General features: G+C 40.9%; 1 protein-coding gene across 4 annotated transcripts in view; it reads left to right on the top strand.

Annotated features, from left to right (window-relative positions):
* SLC5A7 (solute carrier family 5 member 7) overlaps positions 1-19119 on the top strand; it is an 87150-nt gene that overhangs the window by 42616 nt on the left and 25415 nt on the right. The window contains exons 1-5 of one of the 4 annotated variants that reach the window (XM_080377439.1): positions 126-143; positions 987-1209; positions 7950-8063; positions 11107-11262; positions 15818-15966. In XM_080377439.1, the coding sequence (XP_080233565.1) occupies positions 1032-1209; positions 7950-8063; positions 11107-11262; positions 15818-15966 (597 nt within the window). In that variant the 5' untranslated portion in view covers positions 126-143; positions 987-1031. The other 3 variants (XM_080377438.1, XM_080377437.1, XM_080377436.1) reach the window with 3 other exon arrangements.

Raw genomic sequence — 19119 nt, 5'->3', positions numbered from 1 at the left:
GTGGGCGGCGGGCGGAGGGCGCAGCTCCCCGACGGCGCGGGGCGGGGGCGGGCGGGGGCCCCTCCGGCGGCGCGGCGCGGGGGTGCGCGGCCGCGCAGGGCGGCGCGGCGGTGGCGGAGCGCGGGTGCGGAGCGCCGCGGGAGGTAGGGCGGGCCCCGCGCAGGGCTCCGCGCAGGGCTCCCGCCGAGCCGTCGGGAGCGCGGCCGGGGCTTGCGGGGCGGCGGCGGCGGCGGAGCGGCGGGGCGAGGGCGGGGAGGGGGCTCCGGGAGAGGCTGGGTACGGGGCAGCCGCTGCGTGCGCTGCCAGGGAGTTTTGCCCCGCTGTAGCTCGTGTACCTCAAAATTCCTGCCGCTCGACAGCTTTTAAGCTCGCCGTTTCCTTCTCGAATTGCGAGCCAGGATGGATTGGCACTTCTAATGCGGGGCAATTAAATGTCGCAAAAAAAGAAAGCGCGGATTTTTAAGTACAGGAGGTGATAGAAGGGGGGGGAAGAGTCGGCGTTGAGACACAGACTCAAAAGACACGTTTTGCTGGTGTAGCTGGTACTTATCCATAGTTCTTAATGTAACTTAAAACACTTACGTGGTTCGCGTCCTAACTGAGCAGAGACTTGTAACAGCCCACATGGCCGAGACCTGTCCTCTTCCAGGTACCAAACTATTTCGTGACGGAGGAGTTCCCATACACTGAGGACTTGCTGACACGAAAAGAATTCAGTGCTCAGCAACTGATTTCTACAAATGGTGTAGCTTTCAGTCAGAGCATTGATTTCCTTTTGTAAGCGCCAGTTACAAATGTTGGTTGTTGCTCCACAGGCATTTTAATTGGCATGTAAACTTAATTTCAATTACATCTGAAATACTTATTTCATACATTTAGCAGAATAGTCTTTTTTAAGAACCATCTCAGTTTTCTTTGTAGACCAATTCTAAAAAGCATCTTTCCAAGGTTTGTTAAAAGCAGATCTGTTATTGCATTCTCTCCAGAGGTCTTAATGAAATAACAATCAAAGAAACAGTCGGGACTTCAACATGGCTTTCCATGCGGAGGGGCTGGTGGCCATAATTGTATTCTACCTGGCTATCCTGGCAGTTGGGATATGGGCTGCTTGGAAAACCAAGAACACCGGCAGCGAAGGAGATCGCAGCGAAGCTATTATAGTCGGTGGAAGAGACATCGGCTTGCTAGTTGGTGGATTTACAATGACTGGTATGTAAAAGCACCTTTTTTTTTTTTTTTTTTTCCCTACCAGCATATAACTTGTCAGTTTTCCATCTGAATGAAGAAGTGCAATGTGCATGTTGAATAATGCAAAATGGAGAATATATATATACTATTTTTCCAATTGCTGCTAACATTGTTTAGTGAATAGCCAAATGTAGCATCTATATAAAAACATGAAATATTTTAAAATCATACAGGAAGAATATATTATAATTCTTACTCATTGCTTTCATATTTGTCTGTAGTTCAGATATTTTTGGGACAGAAGTATGGAATGTATACAGATTAATAAGAAATCCAGTTTAAAAATAATTGTTATTGTTGTTAAAGCCATCCAAATTAGCAAGCCATTTTTGTTTCATCTGAGAAAAAGTTTATGTGCAAAAAGATGTGGGGGGGAGGGGGGGCATCATCAATTAAGAATAAGTTTCTAAAAGAAAATTGGCATAAATCCAAGCTTGTCATTCCACTGATTTCTGCAAACTTACTTTGTGGATTCTTTTAGCTTCTTCTGCAGCAATTTGACAAAGCAGTACATTACTGTCAATAGTAGTATCGGTGAGAAAAGCCTGGGTGAAGGAAGAGCTGATTTTGTAAGCAGTGCTATCCGACTCCCGGAGCCAGTAGAACCAGGTGTCTTACCTGGGTAAACAAGATATTCACGATATGGTCCAAAATCTCAGGTCCTACAGCTAACATATAGTATCGGAACAAAAATGCATTATAATAAGAGTGAATTGGCCCACCATTATTATTTAAGCTGTTTAATTTTTAAGCTTGCTTCTTTCTGTTTTATTTATTTGATTTGTTCTAAATCCTGTTCAGGCAAAGCGCTTTCAATTGCCAAATTGAATTTATCAAGTCATATTTGTGTTTTGCTTTTTTTCCCTGTTCGGGTTTCGCAATTATCTCAGGCCAAAATTTTTGTGTTCTTTAGTCAAGAGATATTCCCTTCTGATGCAGGGTCATCCTGCTCATTCAAAAAAATGAATATTTGCATATTGAGTAAAAAATATTTGTAAAAGTCAATAAAGTTTGAATACAGGCAGATGTTCTGCTTTTCGCACTTTGCTGTAATTTACTGTATCACATATCCATTGGCTACTGAAGCATCAGTCATGACAAGGTTCTGCTCATAGCACAAGCTGGTTTGACTGCTTTCTGCTGAATGAAATGTTTTCAAGGGCACTGAAACCAGAATATTTTGCAGAGATATTGCTTGCCACAAAACTGTAATCATTAGAGAAGGGGAGTGGAGACAAAACAAGACATTCTCTGCACAAGTGGTTATGAGTAACAGCTTTGCCTGTGGAAGAAGACACAAATTCTGGCCTCCTTAATCCTATTTTACAGGAATATTTTCCATAACAGCCGAAGCAGAGATGAGACTTGAACTGGGGCTTCCTATATTGAAGGCAATTTCTATAGCCACCACAATTCACACCCACATATGCTCATCCCGTTTCATGCAGGCTCTAGAGATGGCGTAGTATATCATCTCTGTGGTTGAATATCAAGACTGATCCTAAAGCCTTTGGGCAGCTAAAACATTCATGGATTTTATACTCTCAGGGTTTGCACAGTTTCCCACCTATACCTTCCTTAACTTTGGTAATTAAAGCTTGAGATGTCAAGGAAATTACACTTTCAGTTTCAGGGAACAACACCTGGCATACAAAGTTAAATGCAGGCACAAGACTAATGAATCAAGGATTAAACTGAATTTTGTTTTGGTGATGGTGTTTGGGACAATCAGTTTGTAAAGCCATAACAAAACAATTATGAAAGTATGCTGATCAAATTTTGCATTTTTTACTAAGTGGTCACATTATTCAAGTGCATATTTGTTTCTTTAAAAATGATAGATGCAGATTTTGCACCTCATAACCATGCCTCCAGAGATATTTAGCTATTCCAACTTCATCTTTATATTTCACAGTTTTTGTTATCTAAATATGAATTAAAAAGCAAAGCCTACCCTGTAAAAGGAAAACAAGAAATTTTTAAACATCTCCAGAGAGGATATTGTTCATATGGACATGAAGTCCTTTGGGTTATGAGATAAGGCCTAATTCTGTCTTTCTTGCCTGAAGAAAACCCTACCGTGTTCTACAGATATTAGCTAGAAAATAGTAAAAGTTTCTAGGGCTACTTGGTGGGGAGGATGACAGAACTCAATTTATAAATTTAAAATAAAATTCAGAGCACAAGCGTTGTGACTTAATAAGGCCAGCCTCAAGATTCCTGAGTAATTATAGTTGATTTTCCAAACAGTATTGAAAAACCTTAAAACAAATGCACTACTTATGAATAATGGCTATGGACATATTTGGATATATGCTATGACCCTGAAGAAGCAGCTGTATCAACTAGTTACTGAAACACCTGAACACAAAGCCTGTTGAAGACTGCGTGTATTCATAATTTTTCAAAAACAAAGAATGAGAAGCTTGAATTTGGGATGGTTCACAGTAGCTCATATTAAAATGAGCTAATTTAGTACCAGAGTAGACAACCCTTTAATCTCTATTATTTTTACATAATTGTAGTTAAAATGTTACATTAAGTGCTAGCATTCCTTAATTTGTGGGTGAAATTCCTAAGAAGGGGCATTTGCGACAAACTTGAGTCTATTCTGATTTTGGTGATTGAGTATAAACCTCAAAGGAAATATTTGAGATGACATAATCAAATGCTTGCAAACATGACCAAAAAGGTAATATTCTAATGATTCAGTTTTTTTATTTTAGTTGGATGGAACTATGTATCCTTCCACAGGAAAAAAAAAAAAAGAAATACTACAAAATTCTCTTTTTTTGAAATCCTTAGGTCAGGATTTGCATTTTACAGAACTTGATGGGTTGATTCAATCATTTGAGAGGTCAGACAATCTGACAAAGAAGTGTGAAAAAGTCTGATTTTCATATAAATATATATATTTAAAGAACTCTGAGACTGATTTCTATGTTATTTATATGAACTAGAGGCAGAATTGCACTCCATATCCTCAGTGTTTGTCTGATCATTTTTTAGGGTGCATGTTTTAGATGGATGTTGCTATTTGCTTCATTTTTCGGCCCTTCAGATGGCAGGCAAAGAGAAGATTAAAATAGATTACCATGAGTGTTTCCATAGATTATTAAATTTTAAGTTCCTTTTGTCTGATTTAGAAAAAAAATAGGAAGATTTTAACCAAAAAAGGTATTAAGCTAACTTTAAATTGTGGCTTAGCAAACTGAGGATCAGAAAATTAATATCTAAGGTTGAAATCCCATCCTATCATATCCCGTTATTTCTCTTATAATGCATTTACTGATGTCAATGTATGCACTGACTACCCATTCACCCCCTCAGAAACACCCATATAGCACCTTCTTAGAGCTCTGGGGTCTTTGGCCAGCGTTCCGGAACAGCCATGTGTATAGAAAAATTGATCAGCAGCTACCTTTCAAACCCTAATCCAGAAATCAAGAAATAAAATTGAAAATAAACGTTAAATCCTCCATGCCACCTTACCCAGCAATAGCTGTCCACAAGACATTGTTCCTGTCCCCAGCCACGGGGGCAATGGCCCCTGCAACATCAAACAGAAGGGAAATGACATGATGCCCTCCAGAAGAAAATAAGGGAGCTAGGCATAGCGTCCAGGTACCCCTTGGAGAACGCCTGCCACCTCAGTAGCAACCCCAGGCAAATAGATGCCAAACCTTGAAGCCTCCTTTCAGCAATGCTGGACATCTGTATGGGATATTATTGCCCATCTGGAAGGGCATATCATTCATGCAAAATTCACGCTTATGTTTTTTCCAGAGAAGGAGACAAATACAATTCCCTTTCTAAATATTTATTTTTGTTGCTGTATACAGGTGCTTACAACCTATTCCATTAAGTCTGTGCTGCTTGAGACACAATAGGCAACACGTATCCCAGCTAGTCGTGGACTCGGCAGTCAACGGCTCAATTTCCAGGTGGAGAACAGTGACAAGTGATGTCCCTCAGGGGTCCATACTGGGGACAGTATTATTTAACATCTTTTTTGGGGACACAGACAGTGGGATTGAGTGCACCCTCAGCAAGTTTGCCAATGACACCAAGATTAGTGGTGAGGCTGATACTCTAGAGCGAAGGGATGCCATCCAGAGGAACCTTGACAGAGTACAGAGGTGGACCCATGTGAACCTCATATAGTTCAACAAGGCCAAGTACAAGGTCCTGCACCTGGGTCAGGGCAATCCCAAACATGGATACAGGCTGATCGATGAGTGGATTGAGAGCACCCCTGTGGAAAAGGACTTGAGGGTACTGGTGGAGGAAAAACTGAATATGAGCTGGCAATGTGTGTTTGCAGCCAGTTTGTAATGTGCCAATGTGCAAATGAAAGCCAAGTGCATCCTGGGCTGCATCAAAAAAAGCATAACCAGCAGGCTGAGGGAGGTGATTTTCCCCTTGTGTTTGTCTCTCACGAGATACCACCTGGAGTACTGCATTCAGCTCTAGGGTTCCCTACATAAGAAGGACACAAGCCTGTTGGAGTGAGTCCAGAGGAGGGGCACAAAGATGGTCAGAGGGATGGAACAACTTTCCTATGGAGAGAGCCTGAGAGAGTTGGGGTTGTTCAGACTGGAGAAGAGAAAGCTCTGGGGAAACCTTATAACAGCCTTCCAGTACTTGAAGGAAGCCTACAGGAAAGATGGGGAGGGACTATTTATCAGGCTGTGTGGTTATAGGACAGTTTTAAACTGAAGGATAGTAGATTTAAATTAGATATAAGGAAGAAATTCATTACTGTGAGGGTGGTGGGACACTAGAACAGGTTCCCCAGAGAAGCTGTGGATGCCCCATCTCTGAAAGCATTCAAGGCCAGGCTGGATGTGACTTTGAGCAACCTGGCGTAGTGGAAGGTGTCCCTGCCCCTGGCAGGGGGGTTGGAACTAGATGATCTTTAATGTCCCTTCCAACACAAACCATTCTGTGATTCTAGGACTCTGGTACACAAAGTATCACATTTCTGCCTACCTTAATTCACATTGTCAAGAGGCAAAAATCCCAAATGCCTGACAATTTTTTACATAGATTCTGTATCCTTGCTCTTCCCATCAAGGATCAATGTTCATACATCTTCTCTATGTGGTCCCACATGGGCATCACTTACCTTTAGTCTTGTCTCTGTAGTGCACAATAGATCCCGATACCAAAAGTCTACCAATAACAGGGCTGCTTTGATCACTTCTTTTGTTACAGACTCTCTCTGCATGCATATCCTTCATACAAGCCCATTATACTATTTCCCACAACAGAATGGTACATTCCTGTACTTAAAAATGCTGAAATGGGGGCGATTGTACTGCTCTGGTTGCTGGAGATCTTTGTTTCTAAAGCCATGGTGTAATTTAGCATCATGTTAAAAAAAGCACCCTCTGGTAGTATTTGAGAGATATCACAACTGAGCAGAAAAGAGTGGGCATTTAGATTTTCACAAAATTTCATTTACTAATTTTAATTAAAATTTAATTTGTAATTAATTAAGCAATTAAAAACTATTTTTTTTTCATTTGTGTTTATCTCCAATTGTTTGTCTTAAATACAACATCAAGTTTGCTTGTATGATGGTGGATGCTGGGAAAATCCTGAAGAATTCTTAAGAAAAATAAATTTCTTAGAACTGTGAATTTTTACACAGAAGGTCTGAGCTACTCTTATATGAGAAGGCAAAGGCTTCTGAGGCAAATCAAAATAGCATTACAAAAATCTAGTACTTGAATAATCTGCCTGCCCTCATCCAAACTACAGACACAGATTCATAAAGCTTACTCATTACACATTCGAGAAAATCAAGAACTTTTTGCATGGAATCTGCAAACAGGAAGAGATAAACTTTATTATGTAATTTCTTACAAATTATTTTTGCAGATGTAATCACGACGCATTTCTGTGTTGGGGATTTTCTTTCATATATACTGTAGATCCCAAATTCTCAAATGTAGAAACTTCCTTTCAAGACAGAGAATCAATTCATTAAAGATCTGAGGATGGTATAATAAAAATACTGCTTTTTAGAGTGATAAAATCAGAAATATTATTGATAGTACAATTCTCTTCTGAAATATGTCTTCAGGAAGCACAAAAATAAATAAGTCAGTTTAGAACTTAAATATCCACATAAAACCACCACAGCCCTATATGGAAATGTATCATTTATGGAAGTCAGTTTACCAAATGTGCTTCATGTAGACAATTTAAAATTTAGCGAGGTTTTAAGGCCAATTTTTTTCACGAGGGCCCTAGTAAACAATGCATTCATTAAACTCTTGTCTGATTGGAATGCTTTGAGTTTTCTCAGCTGGGATGACTTTATCACCATATGTTTATTGTTTTTCTTCAGATCCCCCCTTACATCTCTCCTTCACTTTGACTAACACAAAGCAAATAGTAATGGTTAATGAACTGATGTGCATCGTTTGTTGTAAACAAGTAGTGGGGGACTCAGCCTTCACATCTTCACTGACTATACAGAGGCTTAAACACCTTGATGATTGTCTCAGTTCAACTGACTTCTTTTTTTGTATGTCTAGGTTGTACATTTTTAGAATTAGAATGACCTTTTATAGAAGGATGCCATGTCTGGCACTTGTATAGTACATGTAATAAAAAATAGCAATATCATACATGATGACAAATTCATTTCTTTGCGTGCATTAAAGGCTTTTCCACTTCTTCTTTTTCAGCCACATGGGTTGGAGGAGGTTACATCAATGGGACAGCAGAAGCTGTGTATGTCCCAGGCTATGGTCTAGCTTGGGCTCAGGCACCTATTGGATATTCCCTTAGTCTGGTTTTAGGTAAGCAAAGAACTAAAGCTAATAGTCTCATTTTAAACAGTTCTGATGACAAGTCCATCATTTGAAATGAAACAACTAGGGCCTGATAAAAGAACACTAAGATAAACTAGATCCATTCTGCTCATAGTTTTGCCTATTAAAAAGAAAATCAGAAAATCACTATAAATAGTTTGATATCTTATGTTTCCTGAATACCTTGGCAAGATCTATTTGATCATTACAACCATACTGATCTTTGGAGGTCACAATAAGTTAGACTCCTTAGGTTGTGGAATTTTTTTGTTGTAGTTATATATACTAAGTTTTACATATTGAGGTTTTCCTTCAGTGCCTGTATGATCTGGAACATGATAGTATCAGGGCACCTATAAATCTTGGAATTCAAGAGCAGCAAATACCCTTTCAGGTTAGGGAAGTGCTTATACCTTACAAATCTTCACCAAGAGTCTAACTTGTCTAATTTTGTGTAGGAAGTCTGCAGTAGAACCAGACTATTTCCTCAAAATTTGACCAAGCCTCCTCTTAAATGCAATGCAGAACTCCAAATCATATGTCAAAATGCAAACGCACAATCCTGCTATATGCAGGGTCAGTTTTTAAAATACAGACAGCATTATAATTTTTAGTGCTGTGGCCTCTAATTCCTGAAATGTAGTCTCAGAAATAATAGCAATAAAAACTTTCTCACTGTGTCTCAACCACATGGAACAGCTTGCAATGAAAGTATTGCCTTGTGAACCATGATAAATATGCCACAAGGTTATCAACTACATCCTGTCAGTTTGTGAACAGATCATGTCCCTAAGGCAATAGCTAATGCAACAGTTTAAAATGAATGTTGCTACAAAAAAGATCCTGTGTTTTTCATGTTTCATTAATATGATTGGTGTATTAGCCTTTCTAATAATACTTGACCTCTCGGTCTATTTTGAGTCTTTTCTCATGGTCCTCCCACCTAGTCTGTCCGTTTGTTTCCTTCGGTTGTTTATCCAGGTCTTCTTGCCCCTTTTATTTCTTCCTATACAACTTGGTTTCCCTCCTGACTCTTTTTTTCCCTCGGAAATGCTTTTCTATGGCCTGTCCTGGTTGTCCTTTCTTGCCAGGCTGAATCATTCCCCATCATAGATGTTCTTCTCTGGCATGTGCAGGCCAGCTCCAGTTCCAGTGGTTGTTCCCATCCCTTAGAGCAGCTCTATTTCCTGTAATGAAAACAGTAATGGTAGATGTCTGCCTGGAGATTAGTTGATGTCATTATGAGGTCATGGGGGTTATGATCCATAGATGTCGTTAAGCAGTTGTTAGGATTGTAGTCACATTCTTCCTGACTCTTAGCCTCTGTAGAATTGACACAAATTAATTATAGCCCAGAAGGGGTTGAGTTAGCCTCTCCCCTCATTTTCAGCTGGTTTTAGATATCCAGACATTTTTTTCCTGGAAATTAAAATGGCCACTGCAGAGAAAAGAAGTCTGATCATGCGAACATATATCTCTCTGCAGAGCACAGAGAGGAAAGCATTTCTGTAGGTGTGATCTGTATGTGCAGGTTTGAGGAGAGGAGGTGTTTATCCTACTTTAAAAAAATAAATCACAATTATAAATACAATGCTAGAAGAAATATTACTGCTTCAGACTGGAAAGATTTAAGATTGATATAACCTCTCTGTTAGTTCAATGCTGCTTTTCCTAATTTTTCAAGCAATTTAGTTTTAAAGGTTAGAATATCTCCTATTTTCTTTGACAGATGCTTGAATGTCCTAATAGATTATAATACCAGTGACTCTTTCCTACTATAATGATGACATAACAAGTAGAATAGAAACAGGACCCATGACCAATCCAAAAACAGTAAACAGTAAAAAATTGTTGGAGGGTTTCTGCATCCAAACAACCTGCCTAAAGACAGCATTAACATAAACAGTATAAATACAGTGTGATTGGTAAACCAGTACCTTCTGTTCAGGGAACTTAATGCAATTAAGAAGTATTAGTGATATAAGGCAATACATAGAAATATGGAAAATCTTCCCTACAATATGATGAATACATTACATATCTTGCAATGAAAAACTTAGTTAAGGGTCACCAAATACTGTACAGTCGATTTTATTGGGAACTAACTGGTTTTCCAGGGTTTTTTTAATTGTACCTTATACATTGCATTTCAGCAGTTTCACTGTGGTAGAAGTCTACTTAGTTATTTTGTCATGTGCAGATCTCGACTACACAGGTTTCCATGCAAGGGCTATTTCAGCTTTCCTTAGATACTGTCTAAATTTCTACTGCCCTTTTTTTTCCCCAGTCAGAAATAATTTGATGACTGTACATTAGAAAGGTGAAGTCTTTGCACATTTATGTACATATCCAGCCCATATACCAGCCAGGCAGAGCAGAATTGTGATACATCAAAATTCCTGAACACACATGAGTGAAATAAGTGTATGACAAACGTTTAGGGAGCCAGGCACCTGCAGAGCCCAGAAGGCATCTGACCTACTCTGCAGGTGTAGTAAGGTTGATTTAAGCCTGCATAATAAATCTGAATTGTCCTGAAAGAATCATATTTTCTGTGTGTGCACTAAACCATGTGTGAACTCATATTTCTGATCCAGGAATCCCAGACAGTTTTTATTTTTTTAGTAGGGGTACGTGATAATTCATGTTGGGTTCTTCTCTAAGAATGAACAGGATTAGGTAGAAAATCCATTCCCTTAGGCTGATCCAAAATTAGTCAAAACTCTGACAGCATCCATAATGGCAGATTAAGTAAACTGAACCAGACAAAATAAGACAAACTTATTTTTCATTATCAGACCATAGATATTAATGGTGTGGATGTGTTTATGTAACTCTGTAGACAGATGTAAGGTAAGAGTTCTTAGAGGATATTTTAACTGTACTCATTTCTTTAAAAAAAAAACCAAACCACAAACAAACAGTAATACTGATATTTTTGTGTCCTTAACTAGCAATCAATGTTTTTAACCCCTTAATGGCAATGCATTTCTCCACTGCGGCTGGTGTCTTACGCAACTTTTCTTTGTAGGTGGCCTTTTCTTTGCAAAACCCATGCGATCCAAAGGCTATGTGACAATGCTAGACCCTTTTCAGCAGCTTTATGGAAAAAGGATGGGAGGGCTACTTTTTATTCCAGCTTTAATGGGAGAAATGTTTTGGGCTGCTGCCATCTTCTCTGCCTTAGGTAAGGAACACGCAGTATAGATATTAATTTATTACAGGTGGAAAGGATTAAGAAAATCAGAAATGCATTAAAATTCTCTTTTCAAATGCTAAATATTCGAGTCAAATGATTAAGAGTATGACTGTTCTCAGACCCATGCTAGCTAGTAGTTAAACCCAGTAATGGTACCTCATTAATTATTTTGGTAATGAAAAGAAATTCATTTTCAAGTACCTTTAAGTTGTCTTTTTTCAAAGAGCATGAAAAGATTTAGCAACAAATTTCCTTCAGTTATGAGGGTAACGAGTGACTGTAAGTGTCCCTTTCATGTCAAGACTGGCCCAGCTTCTCTTCTACACCACTGAGATCACAGAAGCCAGTCAAGATTTCCCTTAGAGATATGAAACATTATTGCCAGTGCATCTAAACAAAATAATCCTTTGCATATAGGAAACCTGTATGTACAGAACTTTTCGTAGCACAAACAATAAAAGTAAAACAGATGCTGATCAATAAATTGAAGTATTATTCAATTCTAAATGGCTTTCTACTTGACAATATGAAGGAGATACTTAGGATTCAAGAAAGGACTCTGAGAACTGGTGGAACTATGACTCAATAGAAATTCACCTGACTACTCATCCAGACCTGAAAAAGAAAAGCAGCTGCCAGGGTTTTTAATTATATTTCATGCCTGAATTTAGCAATCCCTTCAAGAACTGAGAAAGCCCTTGAGTTGAAGCACCAGTAGTTGACTTTTACCAGCTAATCATACTCATAGTGCACATGCATGTGGTAATGCTTTCTAGCACAAGCTATTTTAAACAGAAAATAAACTTTGAAGGTACTCTCCAACTGTGCTCTGATGAACTGCAAAGCAGTGGGGAGCTTGTTTACCACAATTTCATCACAAAACCCTTAAAGGACTAAGAACAAACTACATGCTGAGGTGATTGGAGTTGAATAACTTGAAGAACACTCTGACTATTTGGAATGTACTTTCTTTTTGATTGAGACAAGCTAATCTATGATATTTCAAAGCGAATGTCGTGAATACCCTTCTTGTAGGTTTATATTAACAGCTGACAGTTAAAGACTGTCAGTGCCTATAAAGGTCATTGAAGGTTTTGATTTTAACTATTTCATGAATAATCTAGTTATACCTGCTAATCTGCATACCTATCCTCACTGATGAATATTTAATCCCAGTACTCTTCATTACTTGATCTTCTTCATAACTCCTTGCTTGACAGGGTTGTAACAGGGAAAGACAGGGCTTCCACATTGTGAAGAGGTCTGAGCTTGCAATGCTTAAGCAAATGCACTTTGAATGCTCACTGTACAGCAAAAAAACCCCACCTGGCAGCTCCCAGCAGCTCTTATAATATCACACATCATGTTGTGTTCTGCTGCCAGAACTCTTCCATCTATGCAATCAAGAATATCCATCTACAATACCTGAAAGGACTAAAAGTTATTGCAAAATGTTTCATTTAAATCAGCCTAATTGGAAGATAGGATTTTTAAAAACATGGTTTTGACACACTTCAATCACTTGAAATAGCTAATACACCTCGTGGAAATGTATAACCATCCTGATAGCTGCTGGAGGGGCAGGGCAGTAGGGCACAAGCATTTCAGGAGGTTTCTTGAGTACACTGGCAGCTTCCTGACACAGATGATCAGGAAGATGATGAAGGGAGGTGGGAGGTTGAGCCTGTTACTTACAAACAAGGAAGAATTAGTTACGGATGTGGAGGTCAGAGGCAGACTTGGCTGCAGTGCTTATGAGATGGTGGAGTTCAGGGTCCTGAGAGGAGGGAACAAGGCAAAAATCAGGACTGCAACAATGACCCTCAGGAGAGTAGAGCTTGGCCTCACCAGGGGTCTGCTTGGAGGAATTCGATAGGAGACACCATGGAGAAACATGGAGTCCGGGAGAGCTGATTGATACTCAGGGATCACCTCATCCAAGTTCAAGAACTGTCCATCCAGACAACCAGGAAAACAAGCAAAGCTGGCAGAGGACCTGTATGGATTTAAAAGGAGCTCCTGACTAGACTTAGGCATAAAAAGGAAGCATTCAAGAGGCAGAAAAAGGGACGGGTGACTTGCAAGGAATACAGAGACACTATCCAAGCATGCAGAGATAGGTTTAGAAAAGTCAAAGTCCACTGGGACTTGAATCTGGCCTGGAAGGGCAGCAAGAAAGGCTTCTACAAGTACATAACCTAGGGAAAATGTAAACAGCTGTTGAATGGGATGGGGGACCTGGTGGCAAAGGAGGTGGAAAAGGCTGAGGTACTCAGTGCCTTCTCTGCTTCATTCTTTGCTGGTAAGACCAGCCTTCAGGAATCCCAGGACCCCAAGAACCCTAGGGAAGTCCAGGGCACGAAAGGCTCGTTGGAGGAGGATCAAGTTAGGAGACATTTAAACAGACTGGACAGACACAATTTCATGGAACCTCATCGGATGCATTCCACGAGTGTTGTGGGAGCTGGCTGATAGCATTGCAAGGACACTTTCACTAATATTCTAAAGACTGGTGATCAGGGATGTTCCTGAAGCCTGAAAGAAAACAAATGTCACTCCCATCTTCAAGAAGGGCAAGGAGGAGGATACCAGGAACTAAAGTCTGGTCAACCTCACCTCAATCCCTGGGAAGGTGATGGAGCAAATACTCCTGAAAACTACTTCCAAACAAATGAAGGTCAAGAAGGGGATTGGGAGGAGTCAGAATGGATTTATGGAGAGGAAATAATTCCTGACCAGCCTGACATCTTCCATGGTGAGCTGGCTGGGTTGGTTCTTGAAGGGAGAGCGGGGCATGTTGTGGATTTTAAAAATTGATTTTTATACCATCTCCTGTAATATCCTCATAGACAAATGGCTGAAGTACAGACTAGGTAGAGTGGACAGTGAGGAGGATTGAAAACTGGTTGAACTTCTGGCCCCAGAGGGCTGTGACCAGCACCGTGGACACCAGTGGGTGGCCAGTCACCAGCTGTGCACCCCAGAGCTCAATACTGAGCCCTCCATTGTGTAATGTCTTCATTAATGACCTGGATGATGGGACCAAGTGCACTTTCAGCTAGTTTGCAGAAAATAAAAACCATGAGGAGTTGCTGATAGATCGGATGGTTGTACTGCCATTCGGAAGGATCTCAACAAGCTGCAGAAATGGGCCAACAGGAACCTCATGAAGATACAACCTCATGTCCTAGTACAGGCTGGGGGCTGGCCAGCTGGAAAGCGGATTTGCAGAAAAGGACCTGGGAGCCTTAGAAGGCAGTGTAGTTGACATGATCCAGCAACGTGCCCTTGTGGCAAAGAAAGTCAATGGCATTCTGGGCTGCATTAGGAGGACCATTGCCAGCAGGTTGAGGGAGGGGATCCTTCCCCTCTACTCAGCACTGGTGAGATACATTTGAAGTGTTGAATCCAGTGCTCTGCAATAAAAGAGACATGGACATACTGGAGAGAACCCAGTGAAGAGCCACAGAGGTTATTAAGGGACTGGGGTATCTGATACATAAGAAGCTGAAAGAACTAGGACTGTTTAGCCTGGAGAAGAGAAGGTTCAGAAGGACATCCATCTGCATAAACACCTGATTTAGTAGTGAGGGGAGAAGAATAAAGACAGGCTTATATCTGCTGCCCAGTCACAGGACAAGAGGCAATAGGCACAGACAGAATTACAGGAAATTGCATTTAAACACTGGCACACATTGTCCAGAGAAATTGTGGAGTCTCCATCCTTGTGGATAGTCAAGACCCAACTGAATATGATCTTTAGCAACCTGCTCCATCTGGCACTGCTTGAGTGGGGACCTGGACTAGACAATCTCTGGAAGCGCCTTTCGGTGTCAACAACTCTTTGATTCTATGAGCTGTTTTGTGGAGACTGACTGATCAGCTCAACATTGTGGCTTGTTTTCTACAAACGAAATCTGTTTGATCGTGCTTGGAAAAGTTCTTGGGTTTTAGATCAACAATGGAGGATGGATTCTGTAGTTCACTGAGAAACCCACCTTTGTTCCATGTCAACAATTCAAGGGCACTTTAGAAGGGTCAGTGGACAATTGTCTATATAGCTGATGCCTCCTCTACCTTCCTTGGTCAAAAGAGGCTAGCTCAGAGCATAAGTGAGATACAAAAGGCTGTGATATGTCGCAACAGACCTCCCCCCCGCCACCCCCAAGCACAGCCCTCACTGCAATGATACACCTGTTTCCATGCAGCTGCAACTCTCTCAGGGAAGCTTAAGCTGTCTGTGCATGGTTGCTTTCCCCAGGCAGAGCAAGAGAGTGTAGTCCTCGGACAGCCTGAGCAAGGAAAGGGTCTTGGGACCCTTCCCTCCTTCATTTCATGAAAAGCTGCAAAATTACAGATGCACAACTTAGACCAACAGGAATCTCCCTTTTCCCACTCCCTTCAAAGGCACAGAAGGGGGGAATATCTTCATGCTGTTGCTAAGTGTCAGACCAGCACGTATATGCAACTTAACAAAGGTGAGCCTTCTCATCAGACATACCGTGGCATACACTAACATACAGTGCTTTGTTTCTCCCCATAGGTGCCACTATAAGTGTGATCATTGACATTAATGTCAATATTTCGGTCATTATTTCTGCCCTGATTGCAACTATGTACACGCTTGTGGGTGGGCTTTATTCTGTGGCCTACACTGATGTAGTTCAGCTCTTCTGCATCTTCCTAGGATTGGTAAGTTTGGCTTTTTTTTTTCTTTTTTTTTTGTTGAGGATTTTGCCCTGAGCATTATGACGCTTGCTGAGACCTATTGCCCAGCTTCAGTTTTGGAACTCTGTCTTCACTGAGAGGGTGGAGGAGGAATATCTCCATTCACAGAGAACTGACTTTAAAGAGCCTGAATTTACATCGGTATACAGCCCATGCTTTGACAATAATGCTGACCAAGAGGCCCAATTCTTTGGGTTTTTTTCCAACCCGTCTGACAGTGCAAACACTCTTGCAATTTTCCTGCCGAGTATACATCTAACTCAGGATAGGACTGGAGCTGTCTCCTTCCTTATCTGTCCATAGGACTGTGGCACAGACATTGGAAAAGGACATCAGATGTATGAAGCAGTCAGTAAAGCAGTTCAGAAACGCTGGCATTGGACCTGCAGAGCTGATACTCTTCTGTTTCTCTTTCCTGTGGCTGTTAACCTACTCCTGCAGCTTAGTTAACCTCCTGCTTTAAATCACCTTCTTGTTTTTTCCCTCATTTCCCTCCACTGTCCTTGGAGACCATAATATAGGAAGTCTCACCAGCTGACCTTGCTGTTTGGGTATGGTGGTATCAGCTATCAATGATATGCTAGTGGGTAGCCTTTTCTTTTATTTACTGCTGTTCTCTAAGCCTTACTCTGACAAATATCAATGCAACAGGGTTTAGATCACAGACGTGCAATCAAAGAAGCTACTGCCTTTGTTTGCCAGTGGCAGTAATAGATGGTCACAGGTGTGCAGAGGACTGAGGCTGAAATAAATGGAGTGGCTGAAGGTGAAGGAACTGAATGGCACCTTGGGGACCCAGAGTTGTTTCTTTGCTTTCACTGGAGTTCTTGCACAGCTCTAGGGAAATTGCTTCAGCCACTGCTCACACAGGTGGTCACTAACCAACCCTATGTGTGTCCTCGCTCTGTGGTATCCTACTGTGAGGCCTGTGGCCTTATTTGCAGAAATTCTAAGCATTCCCTGTTGTAACTGACTTCATGGGAATGGTGCTAAATACCCTGAAAAAGCAAATCCAAGTTCCAGCTGGCTAGCTCAAATAAGAAGTTATTCCAGATTTTATCTCATACTTCTGTTCTTCACCAGCACAGTGGGGAAAATAGTCTCCTTCCCTAACATGCATGTTAATATTGGTGAACCATTCAGTTTCTACAGGTGGTGTGCATTACAGAAATTCCCAAAATTGCAGATAAATCAAAATACAGAAATGCTTTTCCAATGAGAACAACTTATGCACTGCTAAAGACCCTGATCCTGTGGGAGTAACAAGTGGTGCTGTATTAAAGGCAGGGAGGGGAAAAGAAATGAAGTTTGTAGAACAGTCTTCTAAATGGTTGGATCCATAGCTTGAATTGTGGTCTTTTAATTCAGGTTGGGCTTTTTGCATAATTTCCCATCTGAAATAAACAGCAATAATGTCACATATAAGAAAGCATACTCATAAACTTGAGAGTCGTCAGTGAGGCTAGAAGCCTCAGGTAGCATCTAAATAGTCATGGTCTAGCTAAGACAGTTTTAGATGAGATGGGACACTTTCACCGTAGGTGTCACAGCAGATCTCACAGGCTCATGATCCCAGCTTCTCCTCCAGGCTCTAGAGCAGTTTGTATTTCCACTGGCACAGAGCTTTACTGCTCATTCCTCTAATGTCTGTCCTCTCCTACTCTGCACCCAAGAGGATGCTTGTAATCCCTTTAATCACCTCCATTCCCTACCCTGGCTCCTCATTTTAGCCACAGCTTCTTCCTTAGGCTTCCATAACCTCCACCGCAGCCACCCCACATACTTGCCTGTTTTTCTTCTTACAGTCCCATGTAGTCTCTGTCCTTCCCTCCTCACTCTCCTGTACCCACACCTGCAATTCTAAGGTCTTTGTCTTTATTTTGCCTGGTGAGTGTTTCCTGGAGCCTGCCCTGTACCCACTATTCACTGGCTGTTCATCTCAGATGTATTATTAATTCTCCATTCTAAACTCTTTGCCACTGGTTTCCAACCCCATGAGGCCCAGGTCCTCCTAGCTACCTGCTACTTCTGCCCCTAAGCTTCAAGTCCCAACATAAATTCCCAGTTTCTGCTTCAGTTCCATGAGCCTTTGTTTTATTTGCCTTCCATTCAAAATGCCATTTTTTTACTCCTGTTAGAGAAGGCTCAATGAAGAAATTAGGTCTATGAACATTTTAAGCAAGTTAAATAGTGTCAAGGTGAAAATACAGTATCACTTGTGCTTAAATGTTAACGCTGTTTTGGCCCACTCAGGAGCAGTTCAGGGCTGTTTTTTCGGGCAGGGAAAGGAGTCTAGATGTATGAATGTAAACCATGACATGTCAGCGAACTGCAGGGCCAGAGAAAGTATATACTTGTTATATTTACTGACGTAGAGGTAGTCCCTGAGGCCACAAAGAGCTAGGTTACTGTCAGGAACTGGAATGGATTACAAAGGCTCATAAAGCACTTGGAATACAGTACCTATTAAATCCTGGGCTGTGGCATGCAGGCTGCAGATGGACAATTAGAAATATATCCTATTGAAAATCTCAGCTGAGTATGGGCAAACACAGCTCTTCAGAAGCTCATCACTTGGACATGTTTGAGATTCACAAACAATAAAAAATTCCATTTCACATCCTTGTTCCCCATGAATTTCTCAAGAAGAAAAGTATTAACATCCATTAATTTTGAAAACATGCTTATTTTCCCCTCAAAATATCTTGGAGACAATTGAAATGTTTTGGTGATCTCTCCCAGAAAAGCCCAAGCAGACACTGAGAAGGGAATCTTTTTACCCAAGTGTTTAAATTGGCAAAGTTTAACATGTACCTGAGAACAGAATATGTGCTAAACAGCTTGAATAACAGGCAATGGTGCAAAATGTTCTTCACACATTATTGCAATAATTGTACAGCAAAGTAGAGGAAGATGTTTGATTCCCGCCTCCTTGCTCCTATTACCCCATACATTTAAATGTGGTTAGCTGGATTGTGGTGATCTGTGTGGTTTTGGCTATCATCGGATCCTTAAGGATGCCATGCTTGTGATGGTCTATTCCATATAGCATAAAGCCTAGTTTTCATCCCAGTAGGAGCTGCTGAGTGAGGCTCTCCTACAGAAGGTAACTGAGTT

Source organism: Falco punctatus (assembly GCF_963210335.1).
Source record: "Falco punctatus genome assembly, chromosome: 2".
Lineage (NCBI taxonomy): Eukaryota > Metazoa > Chordata > Aves > Falconiformes > Falconidae > Falco > Falco punctatus.
This window is presented reverse-complemented; position numbering and strand designations above follow the sequence as displayed.